Genomic DNA, 17,856 nt, shown 5'->3' on the forward strand with positions numbered 1-17,856 from the left:
ACGCTTTAAATCAAGATTGATATCTATCTTGTCTGGTATATACATCGAGTATATACCAAACTATATACACAGAGAGGCTCTACAACGCACTCCACCACTATCGAGTCGCGGCACAGCCAACACGGTCGCGTGCAGCATAGTATCGACAAGGCTCGATTGTTGCAACCGCGCTACTCTACGGGACGTCTGCCAAAAACATTATGAAGCTGCAGAAGCGTGTACAACATCCTCCGGCACGTGTCGTGTATGGGTGCTGTGAGATCCGACCGTGTCCGTCCAGTGCTCGTTGCGCTGCACTGACTGCCAGTTGCCGAACGAACACATTGTAAGGTGGCACGCATTACACACGAAGCATAAACCATCACCCGAACTCCGGTCATCCTCGCAACGGCTTACGGCGGGCCATCGAACAAAGACGGTCACAGCGTCGCATGCGGTCAGATGCGCTTCTGCGGCCGTCTGGAATGCTCTTCCGATATCAGGAAGCCACTGGAGCTACGCACTTCCAAGTCATCCTGATTGAAAACTCATTTTTTTGGGACTGTTTTTTTGTATTTTTAGTTTGTTTTCCTTCCCCCCGCAACTCCGATTAGCACGGTTGGCTACGTACGGTGCGAAAAAGGTTCTACATATACACACAGATCACCGACCGCCGCTGATCTTTGTGAATACATTCTCATCTGGAAAAGAGCCGTGTCATAAGATGGACATTGCCCACACCAACAAGGTTACAACCAACAGGAACACTTTTCACAAAATCACGTCGCTCGTTCTGCTCTCTATGCAGAATCGGAATCTCTATTTAGAGTGCAGAAGGATGAATCCGATGAGCTGCGAGGCTCTTCGTCACAGACGTCCCGTATGGGCGGCGCATCTCCGCTCCGCACCGCCCTCTCCTACAGCCAACCCCGCCGTTAGGAAAGTGAACGATGGTTCACGTGGAACACGTTGCTTTTTTTTTGGGTCAGGTATTTACACACCCACGCCCGGTACAGCCACTGGGTGTTACAGTTTACGTTCTAGACCCGTCCCAGTTTGTGTTTCAGCCCTCGCCACTCGCTCCCTGGACCATCGCGCCCACGACACTTTTCTTGTGAACTTTCTCCCACTCTGGCCCTCTTGAAAATGACACTTTAGAGAGTGGGTTTTGTTTCAAAAGGGGAAAATTGTGTTTATTGTATTTGTTGTTGTAAATGTACACGTCTATAACGATTCCAACTTTTTAGCCTTCTTCCCTGGATGTATATGGCACCGCTGGTTGTTTACCATCGAGAAACACTTCTGTTAATACTGTAACAAAAACACACGCACACAACCACATCCGCCTACGGCTTTCCCGTCTCCCCCATTCATTTAACATTGTAGAATCTTACAGTGGGAGCAAACCGCGTGCTCTCATGAATAATAGCACTGGGCTGAATGTTTGGTTTGTTTTAATTGTTCACATTTAAAAGTTTTTCCACTTACAAACTTTCTATCAATTTCCCCCCCCCCCTCCTCCCTCCATTCATTCCCAATATGAAAGCAGTTAATGTCAAGCCGGCTGTATGCAAGCAAGATGTGTTTTATTTATGGCTCCGTGCCTATCTCCGCGTGGTTCCACGTCCTGTTTATACCCCCACTGGGGCCGCAAGAGCGGTGGAAGCCTCATATCAGACAGAGCCACGTGGTGTGCAGAGCCACGTGGTGTGCACAGCGACACGTGCGTGTGCACAGCGACACGTGCGTGTGCATCGGCTGTGGGATGGGGAGCGGTGGCGCAATGGTTAGCGCACTGCACTACGAATCCGATTGGGAAGCTGTGACCCGGGTTCAACTCTCATCCCAAAATCGGTGCCGGATTAAGCTAGGGCGGGGCCTGTAGCAACTTTTTGGACTTCTGCAAGCCTCTTATAATTTTGTTGGAGCTTTCACGATTGCTTAGTATCTGTGTCTGTATATGTAAGGTTTTTAAGAGAAGTTGTGAAATGTATTTTTCGCCCGGGCAACGCCGGGTACTTCCCTTAAATAAAAAAAAAACACGTAAATATTAAAACACAAATGTTTAACTTGCATAGTAAAGTAATTGTATTTTTTCATTTCCTATACAGCCTGATAATACGACAAATCGCTAACCTTAAACACCCAGTCGTTCATAACAGGCGATATAGTACTATAGTAATAGAGCAAGTGCAGAATCACTGAACCGGAATTGATAGCTTGAAAGCGTTTAGCGCGGGGCCCTTGAAAATGCGGGGCCCGTTACCCGTAGCATATGTAGTAGCTACTACATATGTAGTAGCTACTACATATGTAGTACTACATATGTAGTAGCTACTACATATGTAGTAGCTACTACATATGTAGTAAATGTAGTAGCTACTACATATGTAGTAAATGTAGTAGCTACTACATATGTAGTAGCTATGTAGCTTCTACTTTTGCTATTTGGATAATCCGGCACTGGCCAACATCGGTGACGAATATCTGAACCGGTCTTGGGCCTCCCCTAGGTCGACTCGGCCTCAAATGAGTAAGTGGTGCTGTGTGTGTAAATATCAGCACTGGGGAGACAAAGACGGCGGGGCGTTGTGTTGATCACCCACCCCTTTGTGCGCCGTGCCGGCCTTCAGAGGTGCTCGAAAACAGCACTTACCACCAACGTATGTTAAGGCTATGCGGGGGACCTTTGTCTTTGGTCCGGAGATTAATATCCCAACAGTTACAACAAACGCATTGTTCTAGTATCCTGAAAATTGACCTCTTGATTCCTAAGATACACACCACTATCATCACCATCATCATCCGCAGCAGAAATAGCATCTGAACCAGGAAGACGTGATCCTTGAAAAAAAAAACTCAACACATTCGTCGACAACACTGTAAGGCCTGGAAGGAAAGAAATATATAATCGGCGACGTTTCGGCCAACGGCTCTTCTTGGGAGCACATCGTCTCCTCTAGATCAGCACAGCTTTGATATCATGCTTGCTTCACGTTGTCGCGTTCACGTGGTCGCCGCATCGACCCGGGGCCACTGTGACCAGGACGCGCGTGCGTTGGTCTGTGGCCACTCTCCTCTCTCTCTGTGCGTCTCGATAGCTGCTGGCCAACATCACTTGCCACGCCGTCGCTCTTCGTCGGGCGCGACTTAAAAGGCAACGTGACATCATCCCGTCTCCGTTCACACGCGGGCAGGTCCATTGTACGCCGTCACAAAGAATCGCGCTCATCGTTCAAATCATAACAATGCAGTTGAAAAACAAACAAACACACAAGAGTAAACGCCACAGCTGATACGAGACTAAAATGTTTTCACTTTTACCAGGTGAGGCCAACTGGGGCTGCTGTACAGCTCTTGTCTTTTTTTCAGAAGAGACCTGGCCACAAGTGATAGCTCAATGAAGTGGCCTATCACGTGGAAATGTATAGCAGACAAATACTCCAAAGGCGCGTTTCTAAACGTGGAGGGGGAAAACCGGAGGGCCCGGATAAAAATCCACGCGACCACGGGGAGAGAGAGAGACACCGCAAACTCCAAATATACAGCAGCAGGCGTCGTCTGGGTCGAGATCGAACCCACCACCTCCTGTATACCAGGCGAGGTAGTCAACATCTCCTAGCGCAGCGCCCTGGCCCCGTGCCTGTGACGCGACCTCAATGGGCCCCCACGGGCCCCGTGCATCTGCTTAGCGCCAACCGCTCTCGGACTGCGCAGCAGCCAACGCGGAAGGCTGCAGCGTCACACCGCGGATGACGATTCAGCGATGGTGATGTCGACACGGGGGGTGGCCATGATGATGATGAGACACGAGAAACTCTGATCATTATGCTGGTAAGAGGTTGCAATATGATCACGATGATGTTGATACGTGAGGGGGTGGAGGGGCGGGGTAGGTAATATGCTGATGATTATGACGATTGTAAGAGTGATTGTGATAATGATGATGACACGTGGTGGTGGTGATTATAATGAGGACGAGAAGGCTTCATTGTGATGTTGGTATGAGAGTAGCGACTGTGATGGCAAGGACGACGAGAGTCTGCGTGACGCGCGGACGATCGTGGGAGATGTTTGTTCATAACGGTGATGACGGTGAAGACGACGACGTCAGTGTCACGTGGATAACTATGACGACCTTGATGACGTATGAAGGCCATGCACGGCCGATCCACGTAGGCCAGGGGTCAGCTTCCAAAGTAACAAGAAGTGAACATTTTTTTAATTCGGCAAAAAACCTCCCACCTCAATATTTCAAGAGCCGCAATGCACTGCGGTGGTGAATACGAGACGGTGGTGAATACGAGATGGCGGTGGTGAATACGAGATGGTGGTGAATACGAGACGGTGGTGAATACAAGATGGTGGTGAATACGAGAGGGTGGTGAATACGAGACGGTGGTGAATACGAGACGGTGGTGAATACGAGATGGTGGTGAATACGAGATGGTGGTGAATACGAGATGGTGGTGAATACGAGACGGTGGTGAATACGAGATGGTGGTGAATACGAGAGGGTGGTGAATACGAGACGGTGGTGAATACGAGACGGTGGTGAATACGAGATGGTGGTGAATACGAGAGGATGGTGAATACGAGAGGGTGGTGAATACGAGAGGGTGGTGAATACGAGATGGTGGTGAATACGAGATGGTGGTGAATACGAGAGGATGGTGAATACGAGAGGGTGGTGAATACGAGAGGGTGGTGAATACGAGATGGTGGTGAATACGAGATGGTGGTGAATACGAGGCGGTGGTGAATACAAGATGGTGGTGAATACGAGACGGTGGTGAATACGAGATGGTGGTGAATACGAGATGGTGGTGAATACGAGACGGTGGTGAATACGAGATGGTGGTGAATACGAGATGGTGGTGAATACGAGACGGTGGTGAATACGAGATGGTGGTGAATACGAGATGGTGGTGAATACGAGAGGGTGGTGAATACGAGATGGTGGTGAATACGAGACGGTGGTGAATACGAGATGGCGGTGGTGAATACGAGATGGTGGTGAATACGAGAGGGCGGTGAATACAAGATGGTGGTTAATACGAGATGGTGGTGAATACGAGAGGGTGGTGAATACGAGATGGTGGTGAATACGAGACGGTGGTGAATACGAGATGGTGGTGGTGAATACGAGACGGTGGTGAATACGAGATGGTGGTGAATACGAGATGGTGGTGAATACGAGACGGTGGTGAATACGAGATGGTGGTGAATACGAGACGGTGGTGAATACGAGATGGCGGTGAATACGAGATGGTGGTGAATACGAGACGGTGGTGAATACGAGACGGTGGTGAATACAAGATGGTGGTGAATACGAGACGGTGGTGAATACGAGATGGTGGTGAATACGAGATGGTGGTGAATACGAGACGGTGGTGAATACGAGATGGTGGTGAATACGAGATGGTGGTGAATACGAGACGGTGGTGAATACGAGATGGTGGTGAATACGAGATGGTGGTGAATACGAGAGGGTGGTGAATACGAGATGGTGGTGAATACGAGACGGTGGTGAATACGAGATGGCGGTGGTGAATACGAGATGGTGGTGAATACGAGAGGGTGGTGAATACAAGATGGTGGTGAATACGAGATGGTGGTGAATACGAGAGGGTGGTGAATACGAGATGGTGGTGAATACGAGACGGTGGTGAATACGAGATGGTGGTGGTGAATACGAGACGGTGGTGAATACGAGATGGTGGTGAATACGAGATGGTGGTGAATACGAGACGGTGGTGAATACGAGATGGTGGTGAATACGAGACGGTGGTGAATACGAGATGGTGGTGAATACGAGATGGTGGTGAATACGAGATGGTGGTGAATATGAGATGGTGGTGAATACGAGAGGGTGGTGAATACGAGACGATGGTGAATACGAGATGGTGGTGAATACGAGATGGTGGTGAATACGAGAGGGTGGTGAATACGAGACGGTGGTGAATACGAGATGGTGGTGAATACGAGATGGTGGTGAATACGAGACGGTGGTGAATACGAGAGGGTGGTGGTCCCCTAGTAAAGAACGCTTCACGGAGCGGCCCTTACAGCGTCACCTCACGCAGCTCCGGAGCCGCAGGTCGCCGACCCCCGACGTAGGCGATTGAGCGATCGATTTTATTGGCCGGTAGGCCTGTGACGTCACAGCCTCATCATCATCCATCCGCGTGCACGATGGCCCGAGGGTGGGGGTTTGTGGAGCCGCGTGGCCCCCCAATCCCCCACCTGCCCCCCTCGCCCGCAACAATCACAGCTCGGTACAGGGGATCGGCTTCCCCCTGGCGTCGCGCCCCTCCGTCGACGCCTCTGTGCCCTCCAGCCCCCCCGCGTGCACCGGTGCAGAGACGTTGGTGGAAGACGTCGCGATGCGGCGCAGGTTTTCCAGGGACTGTCGCGGGGAGAGAGATTGAGGGAGAGCGAGACAGAGAGTGCGTTACGTCGTCGGATGTGCAGAGGGAGACAGGGAGGCGAGTCGAATCCTGTTATTATCATCGCGCACCCTGCGTCGTTTAGTCGATAAAATGTAAGAATGCCGTGGCGAGCACAGCCGACGTGCTGCCATTCCGCTGCTGGATGAGGGCCGTGCGCCAACGTCGGCCCGGCGTTACCGCGTACCTTCATGAAGGACCGGTGGGCCCGCTCCTCGTCCAGCGGCGAGGCGCCCTCGTCCTCCGCCTCCAGGATCTCCTCGAAGGTGATGGGCTGCGTCTTGTGACGGCTGGCGCGCTGCTTGCGCAGGATACCGCCCCGCGGGATGGGGGGCGGGCTCGGGGGGGCCCTCACAGCCATCAGGGACGACGAGCCGGAGGCGGAGATTTTGGAGGAGGAGCTGCTGACGACGCTCGGGCACGTCGTGGCGAGCAGTCCGGCTCCAGGGTCACAAACATCCATCGCTGAGTGCAGGGCTGCGACGGAAACAAAGCAGGCGCGGGGTGTAAGGCGGCACCTGGGGGCGCCACGGTGGCTAGGAGATGTTGACTACCTCGCCTGGTATGCAGGAGGCGGTTGGTTCGACACCCGACCCTGACGCCTGTTTTGTATTTGGAGTTTGCGTGTTGGCTATCACCGTGGTCGTGTGGAAGTTTACTCCGGGATCCCCCAGAGAAATGATAAGCCACTTCGCTGAACTACCATTTGTTGGCCAGGTCACCTCTGAAAAATAGCTCTATAGCTCAGTGGGCCTTACCTGCTAAAATAAATAGATGTAGTGTTAGTTTAACTCATGCACTGCTACTGCCGTGTGTGCAGTGTGCCCGACGCTCACACCGACCGACGATTTAGCAGCGGAGTGAGGGCCGTGCAATTTCGCACGTGCCAGTCAACTTCGAGTGAAGGCGCGTGTTGACAGTTTTGGTTCGTTATGGGGATTTTTTTTAAGTGGCTGTTGAGGGTAAGGCTCATTAATTCAAAACGCCTCTGGTTTTGATCCTACCCCCGACAGGACCGATTCTGAGCCTAAATATGGGTTAGGACGAACAGAACCTCGCCTTCAGCACTCACGCCACAAGATAGACTCACAAAGGGGCACATGTTTGGCTGCGGTCATGAAAACATTCCTACACACAGCTGCAATGCCAAAACATTCAAAGAACATGAACTTATGAACAACGTGTCGCGTTTACAGCTGGTTTACAGGCCTAAAGACACTTACCAGAGACTCGACGTGCACGTAACATACTGTTCATTGTTTACTCTTGTATATCCAATAGATATCACAGAAGCAAATAAGTTTGTTTTAAAAACAGAAAACCAGCACGTAACTTAATATTGAATTTAAAAAATATACAATTCATAAAATAAATGTCCCTCCACCGCCTTTCTCTCAGGCAGTCATTAGCCGGGCATCCAATCGCAAATCGCTGCGGTGGTGAGATGGTACGTAACTACCTCGTCTGGTATACAGGGAGTCGTGGGTTCGCTTCCAACCCTGACGCTTGTATGTATTTGGAGTTTGCGAGTCTCTCTCCCCGTGGTCGCGTGGATTTTTCTCAGGGTCCTCCGGATTTTCCCTTCACGTTTAGAATCAACTTGCGTTGAGAGTATTTGGTGGCTACACATTGACACGCGATAAGCCACTTCGTTGGGCTATCATTTGTGGCCAGGTCGCTTCTGAAAAAGGGCTATATAGCTCAGTGAGCCTTAGCTGGTAACATTTGTAAAAGTTTAGTTTCGTTTAAATCGAAGCAAATTTCAGCAGCCGGACTGCGACAGCTCCTCCTGGAGGCTCTGTCAGAACCGAAGGACCAAGCGATGATCAAATCTGCGTTGTGTTCTACGCCACCCCCACTGCCCTCCCCCCATACCCCACCCCCATGTCTCTTCTGTGAGATATGTTCCCAAATATATACGTGTATGTATGTTGGATTTCTTTAGCACTATATGTAGCCAGCCATGATGATTGGAGGTGCGGGGGAAGGACAACTAATAACACACAAAAAGCAGTTCTAAAGAAATTAGTTTTCAATATAGATCATGACTTAAAAGTGCACAGCTCCCAATGGATTCCTAATATCGGAATGAAGAGCGTTCCAGACGGCCGCAGAAGCGCATCTGAAAGCGCCACGCGATGATGCAGTGACCGTCTTTGTTCAATGGTGAGCCAAACGCCGCTGCTGCGGGGATGACCGGAGTTCGTGTGATGATGGTTTATGTTCCTTGACGAGATCGGCAAGGTATTGTGGGTCATTTTGGCAAGCACTTTGTGTGTGATGAGTGCGATATTATGATTCGTTCGTCAACCGCAAGCGGGGGTATGGGACTGCCACCACATTGTCAGCTTTATCAAACGTCAAAATATTCAAAGTTTCAGGGCAAACTGAACTCCGTACTGATCGTGTCCTGTGAACAACGTCTATCAGCATCGTGCTCACTTTGAATGCGTCCCGGCATGGCAAGGCTTACATGTTGGTGGCCTAGAGGCAGCAATTAGGGACATCTTACCAAGTGGTGACACTGCACCATTGATGTTGAAACCTGTAAGTGACGAGAAACCGTCTGGTCCACAGAACGAAACCGGTCTGCAGTTTGTCGACCACTGCATTACTGCTGCTGCTGTTGTCAGCCATGTCGCATTGGCACTTTGATCGTGACTCTTAAGAATGCCACGATGCACTTCTTCAGGAAGTGCTCATGGCGCTTTTTCAACATGAAAAATGTACTTTAAAAAAACCTAAATGTTGGATCTTGTTCGAAGCACGCACAAGACACCACAATACGCAGATACCGTATCGAGCAATCTATTACTCAATCACATATTTAATTTGCAGAGGTGTCGCTTGTACACCGTGGATGAGGCTGGCCATGTTCGTGACGAGTCTCATGTCGTACATGGGCAGCTTCCTTGCCGCGTGAGGGCGAGCGTGGGGGGTAGGGAGGGCCCAGCTCAGTGGCCCAAATTACAGCGACGGAAATTTGGCAGAGTCACCGTTGGACCAAACCCCATCTGCAGTTGCGCAAGCGGGAATGTAACGCCGCTGAAATTTATTTTTTTGCAACAAGTCAACAGCGCCACGGCTCTGAACAAGCGCCCATTAAACGCTGCTGTGGCGAACGCCCACGCACCGTGTTTTCTGGGTCACAATCGGCCCCATTTATAAAATGCACGGATGTACGTTGAACTTGGTTCGCAGCGTACGAGGCCAATCGTGGCTAATCGGAGGCGCGGGGGGAAAAGGGCAACAAACTGAACACAACAACAAGCAGGTTCTAAAGAAATGAGTTTGTCAATTTAGATGATGATGATTTAAAAGTGCACAGCCCCCAATGGCTTCCTAATATCGGAAGGAAGAGCATTCCAGATGGCCGCAGAAGCGCGCCTGAAAGCGCCGCGCACCATGACACAAGCATTAGTGCACAAGGAATGCAACGTGGGGTCCGCTCTCTCAGCACCGCTTCAACGAACGCTTTAGCGCGCAACTCACTTACAAGTGAAGATGCTCACGGTGTTCACCAACGAAAGTCGGTAAACGCGCTTCGGTTTGCCGTGCTGTATTGTGAATAGGGTTTACGACGCCGACTCCATGGCACACGGCAGCTTGACTACTGCACAGCTTTTGGCCTCCGGATGTTGTGCCGATTCGTGACGCCGTTGTGTCTCGAGCTGCCTCTAGCAGCTCGAGACACAACGACGTCCGTCCACCCAACGCGCGCGTGCGTGTGTGTGGGCGCGTGTCGACAGGGCACCAATGAGCCAAATCCTGAGAGGATCATTGGAGGACAGACGGGCTTTAAAAGATCCTTGGATGATCCTTGGAGGACAGACGGGCTTTAAAAGATCCTTGGATGATCCTTGGAGGACAGACGGGCTTTAAAAGATCCTTGGATGATCCTTGGAGGACAGACGGACTTTAAAAGATCCTTGGATGATCCTTGGAGGACAGACGGGCTTTAAAAATATCCTTGGATGATCCTTGGAGGACAGATGGGCTTTAAAAGATCCTTGGATGATCCTTGGAGGACAGATGGGCTTTAAAAGATCCTTGGATGATCCTTCGAGGACAGACGGGCTTTAAAAGATCATTGGATGATCCTTGGAGGACAGACGGGCTTTAAAAGATCCTTAGATGATCCTTGGAGGACAGACGGGCTTTAAAAGATCCTTGGATGATCCTTGGAGGACAAACGGGCTTTAAAAGATTATTGTATGATCCTTGGAGGACAGACGGGATTTAAAAGATCCTTGGATGATCCTTGGAGGACAGACGGGCTTTAAAAGATCCTTGGATGATCCTTGGAGGACAGACGGGCTTTAAAAGATCCTTGGATGATCCTTGGAGGACAGACTGGCTTTAAAATATCCTTGTATGATCTTTGGAGGAGAGACGGGCTTTAAAAGATCCTTGGATGATCCTTGAAGGACAGACGGACCTTAAAAGGTCATTGTATGATCCTTGGAGGAGAGACGGGCTTTAAAATATAATTGTATGATCCTTGGAGGAGATACGGGCTTTAAAAGATAATTGGATGATCCTTGGAGGACAGACGGGCCTTTAAAGAGGGTCGCCGTATGTCATTAGATATCGCTTTCTAAAGTCGCAGAAAATTGTCACTCCCACACACGCTCACACACACATAAGCACACAAAGACAAACATGTGTTTTTTAACACTGAGTTTAACATGTTTAATTGTAATTAGTACGTTTAATTGATTGAACAATCTGTTTTGTAAATATTTATCCTTAATTTTTTGGTGTGGTTTTCATAGAAGCCCTCTTGGATTCCCAACCTCACCTGTACACATTTTTAACCTTATTTTCATTTGCACTGTTTGTTTTCACTTTGTCTTTTCTGTGCGAATAATAAAATAAAATCCACTGCTGGACGACTGACCAAGACGTCAAACGTCGTGAACTGATCCGGACTCCACAGCGTCTACCGCATACCGTGGCTGGAATCCCTCTGCTGCATCTGCACAATCGGGGGGGGGGGGGGGGTGTTGGGAATACCCCCCTCGGTTCCTGAAAGTCCCCAAGAGAGAGAGGGTGTTCACGCGAATCGATAAGATCGCCCAGTTGGCAACGCACGCAAGCGACGCGCGAGCCGTTATCGTTCGGCCGCCACTGCAGCGTTGCTTCCTCTGGCCTGTGAGAAGCCAACTTCAAATCCATAGCGCACGCTGCTCGCCGAGCTGTGGTGGCGATTCCGGTTGCTGAACGAATTTCGTTGTTAGAAGGATCGCGCTCATTACAGACACACACAGTGCTTGACGCAAAACGAATCACAAAAACCCCTCTGCTGATGTGGTCAAGGAGGATAAAGCATCGCGCGAAGTCCGCTCATCCTCGTCGCGGCGGCTTTCGGCTGCCAGCCTTCGGGCAAAGACGGCGGTCAATGCGTCGTCGCCGCGCGCTTTCAGATGTGTGGGTTGCGATGTTGCTGGGTCTCATCAGTGGACCACAGCGTGTGTGTGGGTTACGATGTTGCTGGGTCTCATCAGTAGAGCCCAGTGTGTGTGTGGGTTACGATGTTGCTGGGTCTCATCAGTAGAGCCCAGCGTGTGTGTGGGTTACGATGTTGTGGGTCTCATCAGTAGAGCCCAGTGTGTGTGTGGGTTACGATGTTGCTGGGTCTCTTCAGTAGAGCCCAGCGTGTGTGTGGGTTACGATGTTGCTGGGTCTCATCAGCGGACCACAGCGTGTGTGTGGGTTACAATGTTGCTGGGTCTCATCAATAGAGCCCAGTGTGTGTGTGGGTTACGATGTTGCTGGGTCTCTTCAGTAGAGCCCAGTGTGTGTGTGGGTTACGATGTTGTGGGTCTCATCAGTAGAGCCCAGTGTGTGTGTGGGTTACGATGTTGCTGGGTCTCATCAGTAGAGCCCAGTGTGTGTGTGGGTTACGATGTTGCTGGGTCTCATCAGTGGACCACAGCGTGTGTGTGGGATACGATGTTGCTGGGTCTCATCAGTGGACCACAGCGTGTGTGTGGGTTACGATGTTGCTGGGTCTCATCAGTAGACCCCAGTGTGTGTGTGGGTTACGATGTTGATGGGTCTCATCAGTAGAGCCCAGTGTGTGTGTGGGTTACGATGTTGCTGGGTCTCATCAGTAGACCACAGTGTGTGTGTTAAACGCCTGCTGCTGCATAGAGTTGATCACGGAAGCCCATGCATAGGCTGATATAATCAAGAAAACGAATTGTATTGATATTATTAGGTTATAAATCAGCGGACGTCTGTTGTTTCTATAAACCCGTAACTATATTCCGACGCAACAACGCCTGCGTTGTATGCATCCGATATACACAGCAGCTTTGTACTCCACAACTCGCAAGTTGTTTGTACTGCACAGTTACGAGGTAGTATTCGGCGTGAACATATAGCTGGTTACTCGGGGGAGACAAAGGCGGCCGGGCGTAGTGCTGGCCACCCACCCCCTCGTGTGCCGTTCCGGCCTTCATAGCTGCCGCTCGCTAACAGCACTTGCCCCTGCAGTCTGTTATGGGCCATACGGGGGATCTTTGTCTTTGTATGTTTACTACGCTGCCGACATGGGCGACACGCCGTGCGGCAGCGTAACGATGCAGCACCCTTCCCACACAGCATGAGAGGCTGAGAGGATTTGAATGAGCATCGTGCGGGGCCCGAAAGAGAGAGAGCTGAGCGGTCACAACGTGCCGCCTGTAACGCACCCACGGCAAAAGTCCACAACATGCGAATATAAAACAAAGATATAGGCCTGTATGATGCGTGTGTGTATTCAGTATCATTGTTAAGGCCGTGGAGGAGGAGGCTCGTGAAGGACGCTGCCACTGATCAGTTGTTGGCGACAGTCGCCCTCCAGCAACAACGGAGGGCAGAGGAACGACGCTCACAACAACGAGCGGAGCGCCGGGCGGTAAAACGCAGCGAGTTGGCACAATAGGGGGCACAGGCGGTGTATCGGCCACTCATCTTAGTCGACCCATGGCACCTGCTGGGTCTGCCCCGTGACCTCCTGCCAGCGAGCGTTCGACACTGCACGTGGATTTAAAGTGCACGTGACCTGGCACAAGCGCCGCGGTGACGTCACCGCCACTTAGTGGCGAATGGCGGTTGTTATTATTACTAAGGCTATTACCGATACACAAACATTAGCCCTCAAATATTGCTCATAGGTTAAACAGATATAGCGCTGTCGGTACGCATCTCCATCGGAACCGTGTTATAGTGACCTCCTATAGCGCCGTTTCGCACAGCGCTCCGTTTACCAAGAACGCATCCCTGAGCGCTATTCGAAGTATGCCTGTATATGTGCACATTGGGGGTGGTGCGGGTGGCGGATCGGTTAACGCAGCACTGCGCTACCAACCCGGCCCCGCCTGAGTGGAATTCCTTACCACTGCTAACAAGACGCCAGCTGACGTCGGGGGAGATATTTAAACCGCTTCTGGTGGCCCCCATTTCACCAACCTATCTGCACTGACGAACGTGGTGAAGTATGGTCACCCAAGTTGCCCGTGGCCAGCAACACGGCGTGGGGAGGAGGCATTCATATCCAGCAGCGGATTGACCGTCAATGACAGCTCACACGGCTTACGTTTGCGCCGTTGAAAATCTATTGCGTAGCCGGCAGCAGGCTTCTAGACTGCCCGTAACTCCCGCGGTAATAAACCGCGCGACAACGCGGGCACCGCTGCGGCAGCGTCAGCGCTACCTCCCGGTAGGCGTTCACGTACCCGTACGTAGCTCCGTCTCTCTCCCCTCGCTGCGTGTCCGTGGTGGCTCTCGGGTGACGAAATTCTTGCAAACAGCGGCAGCAAACAGGCGCTGGGGGCACCACTACACCGATCAAGAAAGTCAGAAAAAAAGCTATCCCACGGTGGCGGTGAGGGTTCGCGGTCTAAAGAGAGCTGGCGACGATCTGCAGGGCTCCGCTGTCCCTCTGGTGGGCCGCCTTTTTCTTCTCGCTCGCCGCCTGCCCCATCCACTCTGACGATCCCCAGGCCAACAGGTCACCTCGAGTTCCCCTCCCCCTCCTCTCTCTCTCTCGAGATCTTCCACGCGCGCGTCGCCAGTTCGCGCTTGTCGCAGCGGCAACTGAGGCCGTCGTCACACCGAGCCACGCCGAGGCCACCGCTCATGCAGAACCGACCCCTCTGTTACGGAGCGAGAGGAGGGGGTCCTTTCTTACCCTCCGGCACGCCGCCTTCAGCAAGCAAATGCGTAAAAGTCACAAAAAGCGAGTTCCTTCCAGAACCCGCCCGAGGCTAATTGCTCATTAGCCGCAGCGCGCGCGTACACGGCCGCTTCGCTTCGGGGTTGTTTCGGCCTCCCTCTCAACGGGAACCTGAAGCCACGAATCGAGAAGTCGTCAAAGAGTCCCATTGAGGACTCCTGGCACGGCCACGCCCCCCCCCCCCACGCGGCCCCCCCTCTTTGTGGCGTCACGCGAAGCGCCGCAGCGCCGCCTCGGGCCGGTTGACACGGGGAGGGGGGGGGGGTGGCGATGATATTGAGCAGAGCAGTTCAAGAGGGTACACACAGAGACATACACAGAGACACACACACAGACACAGAGACACAGACACACGCAGAGACACAGAGACACACACACACAGACATACACAGAGACACACAGACACACACAGAGACACACAGACACATAGAGACACACAGAGACACACACACAGAGACACACAGACACACAGAGACACACATGCCCGATGCGGAGACGCAGCCATCGACTCGGACGCAGGTGCCACGTGGATTGCTACAGGGGAGAGGCATTCATCCAGCAGTGGAGTTAGCATGTCTGATGATGGCTATGGTGAATCCATGCTTAAAGAACACATAGAGTTATGAACTTGCTGCTTTTTTGTGCGTAGTGTTATCCATGATTATTAAAGCAAAATACTCGTGTATGAACCTCGCAGTCAAGTAGCATTAGCGAGCACTTGATACAGCAAGAATCGTGCACATGGCTTCTTTGTTGACTTGTATAAATACCTACTGACGTGTACGCGAAAGAAGTTCAACGTACATACATAGACTCACACAGAGACCCATAGACTCACACAGAGACCCATAGACTCACGCAGAGACCCATAGACTCACACAGAGACCCACAGACTCACACAGAGACCCATAGACTCACACAGAGACCCATAGACTCACACAGAGACCCATAGACTCACACAGAGAACCATAGACTCACACAGAGACCCATAGACTCACACAGAGACCCATAGACTCACACAGAGAACCATAGACTCACACAGAGACCCATAGACTCACACACAGACCCATAGACTCACACACAGACCCATAAACTCACACACAGACCCGTAGACTCACACAGAGACCCATAGACTCACACACAGACCCATAGACTCACACACAGACCCATAGACTCACACAGAGACCCATAGACTCACACAGAGAACCATAGACTCACACAGAGACCCATAGACTCACACAGAGACCCATAGACTCACACACAGACCCATAGACTCACACACAGACCCATAGACTCACACACAGACCCATAGACTCACACACAGACCCATAGACTCACACACAGACCCATAGACTCACACAGAGACCCATAGACTCACACAAAGACCCATCTCCTCACACACCGACCCATAGACTCACGCAGAGACCCATATACTCACACACAGACCCATAGACTCACACAGAGACCCATAGACTCACACAGATACCCATATACTCACACACAGACCCATATACTCACACACAGACCCATAGACTCACACAGAGACCCATATACTCACACACAGACCCATATACTCACACACAGACCCATATACTCACACACAGACCCATATACTCACACACAGACCCATAGACTCACACAGAGACCCATAGACTCACACACAGACCCATAGACTCACACACAGACCCATATACTCACACACAGACCCATAGACTCACACACAGACCCATAGACTCACACAGAGACCCATAGACTCACACACAGACACATAGTTTGTTATCCTTCCCCGCACTTCCGATTCACACGGTTGGCTACGTACGGTGCGACTGAAGTCCGACGTACGTAGGCACACATCATTCGAGGTGAATCGTTAGAACACGGCGCTAGTTGGTCGCAGTATTACGCCAATTGCCAGGCGCTAGAGCCATGAATGTGAAATGTGAATCAAGAGAATTAAACCCTCGAGTGGATGACTTACGATTGCGAGAACCAGATGCTTGCACGACCAAATAACTGATGGTGTGAAGCTAAAAACATATCAATGTGGGGATGTAAACGCCCCATCAATTTGGTATTTGAATTCAGACTCGGTATTTTATATGGACTTTGTAATCAATACCTAGATATTTGAATTCAGACTCGGTCTAGTATATGGACTTTGTAATCAATAACTGGACATTTGAATTCAGACTCGGTCTAGTATATGGACTTTGTAATCAATACCTGGACATTTGAAGTCAGACTCGGTCTAGTATATGGACTTTGTAATCAATACCTGGACATTTGAAGTCAGACGCGGACTAGCATGGACTTAGATGTATGATAAACTGTGGACAACACGACTCACACTCGACGTGAGACGTTTAGTGTTACGGCTTCTCACCGCTAAATGCTGCCATGCTGTAAACATGGGCGGCAGGCCGAACACGTCGTGTTTTGTTTACGCGTTGGTTTTATTTTTTTTCCCGTAAGTCGAGGATTTTGAAACCGAGCGGCTATCAAGCAAGTTGCTGACCACCCCACCGAGTCCCCATTGCTAATCCGCGCTCTCATCAGCGCGCCTTCCGGTGTTGCTCAGTGTGCTGCCCGCCCGGCGTCACGAACCCACGCCTTGCAGGACAGCGACAGACGCATTTAGAAGCAGAACCGCAGTGACCGTAATTCAAGCGACTCACTTGTTCACACCCTTGTAGCCGCCGCCTCCACGCGTCGACAACCGAGCCGCGGATCGCTGTCACGGCAGCTTGACGCGGGCAGCAGCAGCAGCAGCTGCAGCAGGCTGGCCTGCCTGCCTGCTGCTGCTGCTGCTGCACTTTGTCAGCAGAGCGCAGGCAGCTGCAGGAGTCGCAGTCGTCGTACCGTGCTGGTTGCGACGGCCGGCGTTTACGAAACCGCGCTGACGGGTGTGGTGAAGTATGGCGAAACGACGGCCACGGCGTGAAAAGGCTGCAACAAAGACAAAGATCTCCAGGATAGCCTGCAACAGGCTGTTGGGGCAAGTGCTGTTAGCGAGCACCTATGAAGGCCGGCACGGCATACGAGGGGGTGTGTGGCTAGCACCACGCCCGACCGCCTTTGTCTCCCCCAGCGGCGATGTTTATACACCGCACTCGTTTGAGGCTGAGTCGACCTCGGGGACGTCCAGGACCGGTTTAGATAATCGTCACTGTTGTTGGTGGCTGGGAGCGGAAATCAAACCCGGGT

General features: G+C 51.4%; 1 protein-coding gene across 2 annotated transcripts; it reads right to left on the reverse strand.

Moving 5' to 3' along the window:
• Positions 1 to 6,049: 6,049 nt before the first annotated feature.
• Positions 6,050 to 17,566, reverse strand: C21H11orf96 (chromosome 21 C11orf96 homolog). Of its 2 annotated transcripts, none has more exons than XM_032958253.2 (3): positions 17,328 to 17,566; positions 6,616 to 6,905; positions 6,050 to 6,388 (listed from the first exon to the last, which is right to left on the reverse strand). In XM_032958253.2, exons 2-3 carry the CDS (start codon positions 6,889 to 6,891, stop codon positions 6,248 to 6,250), a joined length of 417 nt encoding a protein of 138 aa, XP_032814144.1. In that variant the 5' UTR covers positions 6,892 to 6,905; positions 17,328 to 17,566; the 3' UTR covers positions 6,050 to 6,247. The 2 variants fall into 2 exon arrangements, with proteins under 2 accessions (XP_032814144.1, XP_032814143.1); XM_032958252.2 differs by lacking the exon at positions 17,328 to 17,566 and adding an exon at positions 14,153 to 14,816.
• Between the last annotated feature and the right edge of the window lie 290 nt (positions 17,567 to 17,856).

This window comes from Petromyzon marinus, chromosome 21, assembly GCF_048934315.1.
Source record: "Petromyzon marinus isolate PM22_M1 ecotype Great Lakes invasive population chromosome 21, UKy_Petmar_22M1.pri1.0, whole genome shotgun sequence".
Taxonomy (NCBI): domain Eukaryota; kingdom Metazoa; phylum Chordata; class Hyperoartia; order Petromyzontiformes; family Petromyzontidae; genus Petromyzon; species Petromyzon marinus.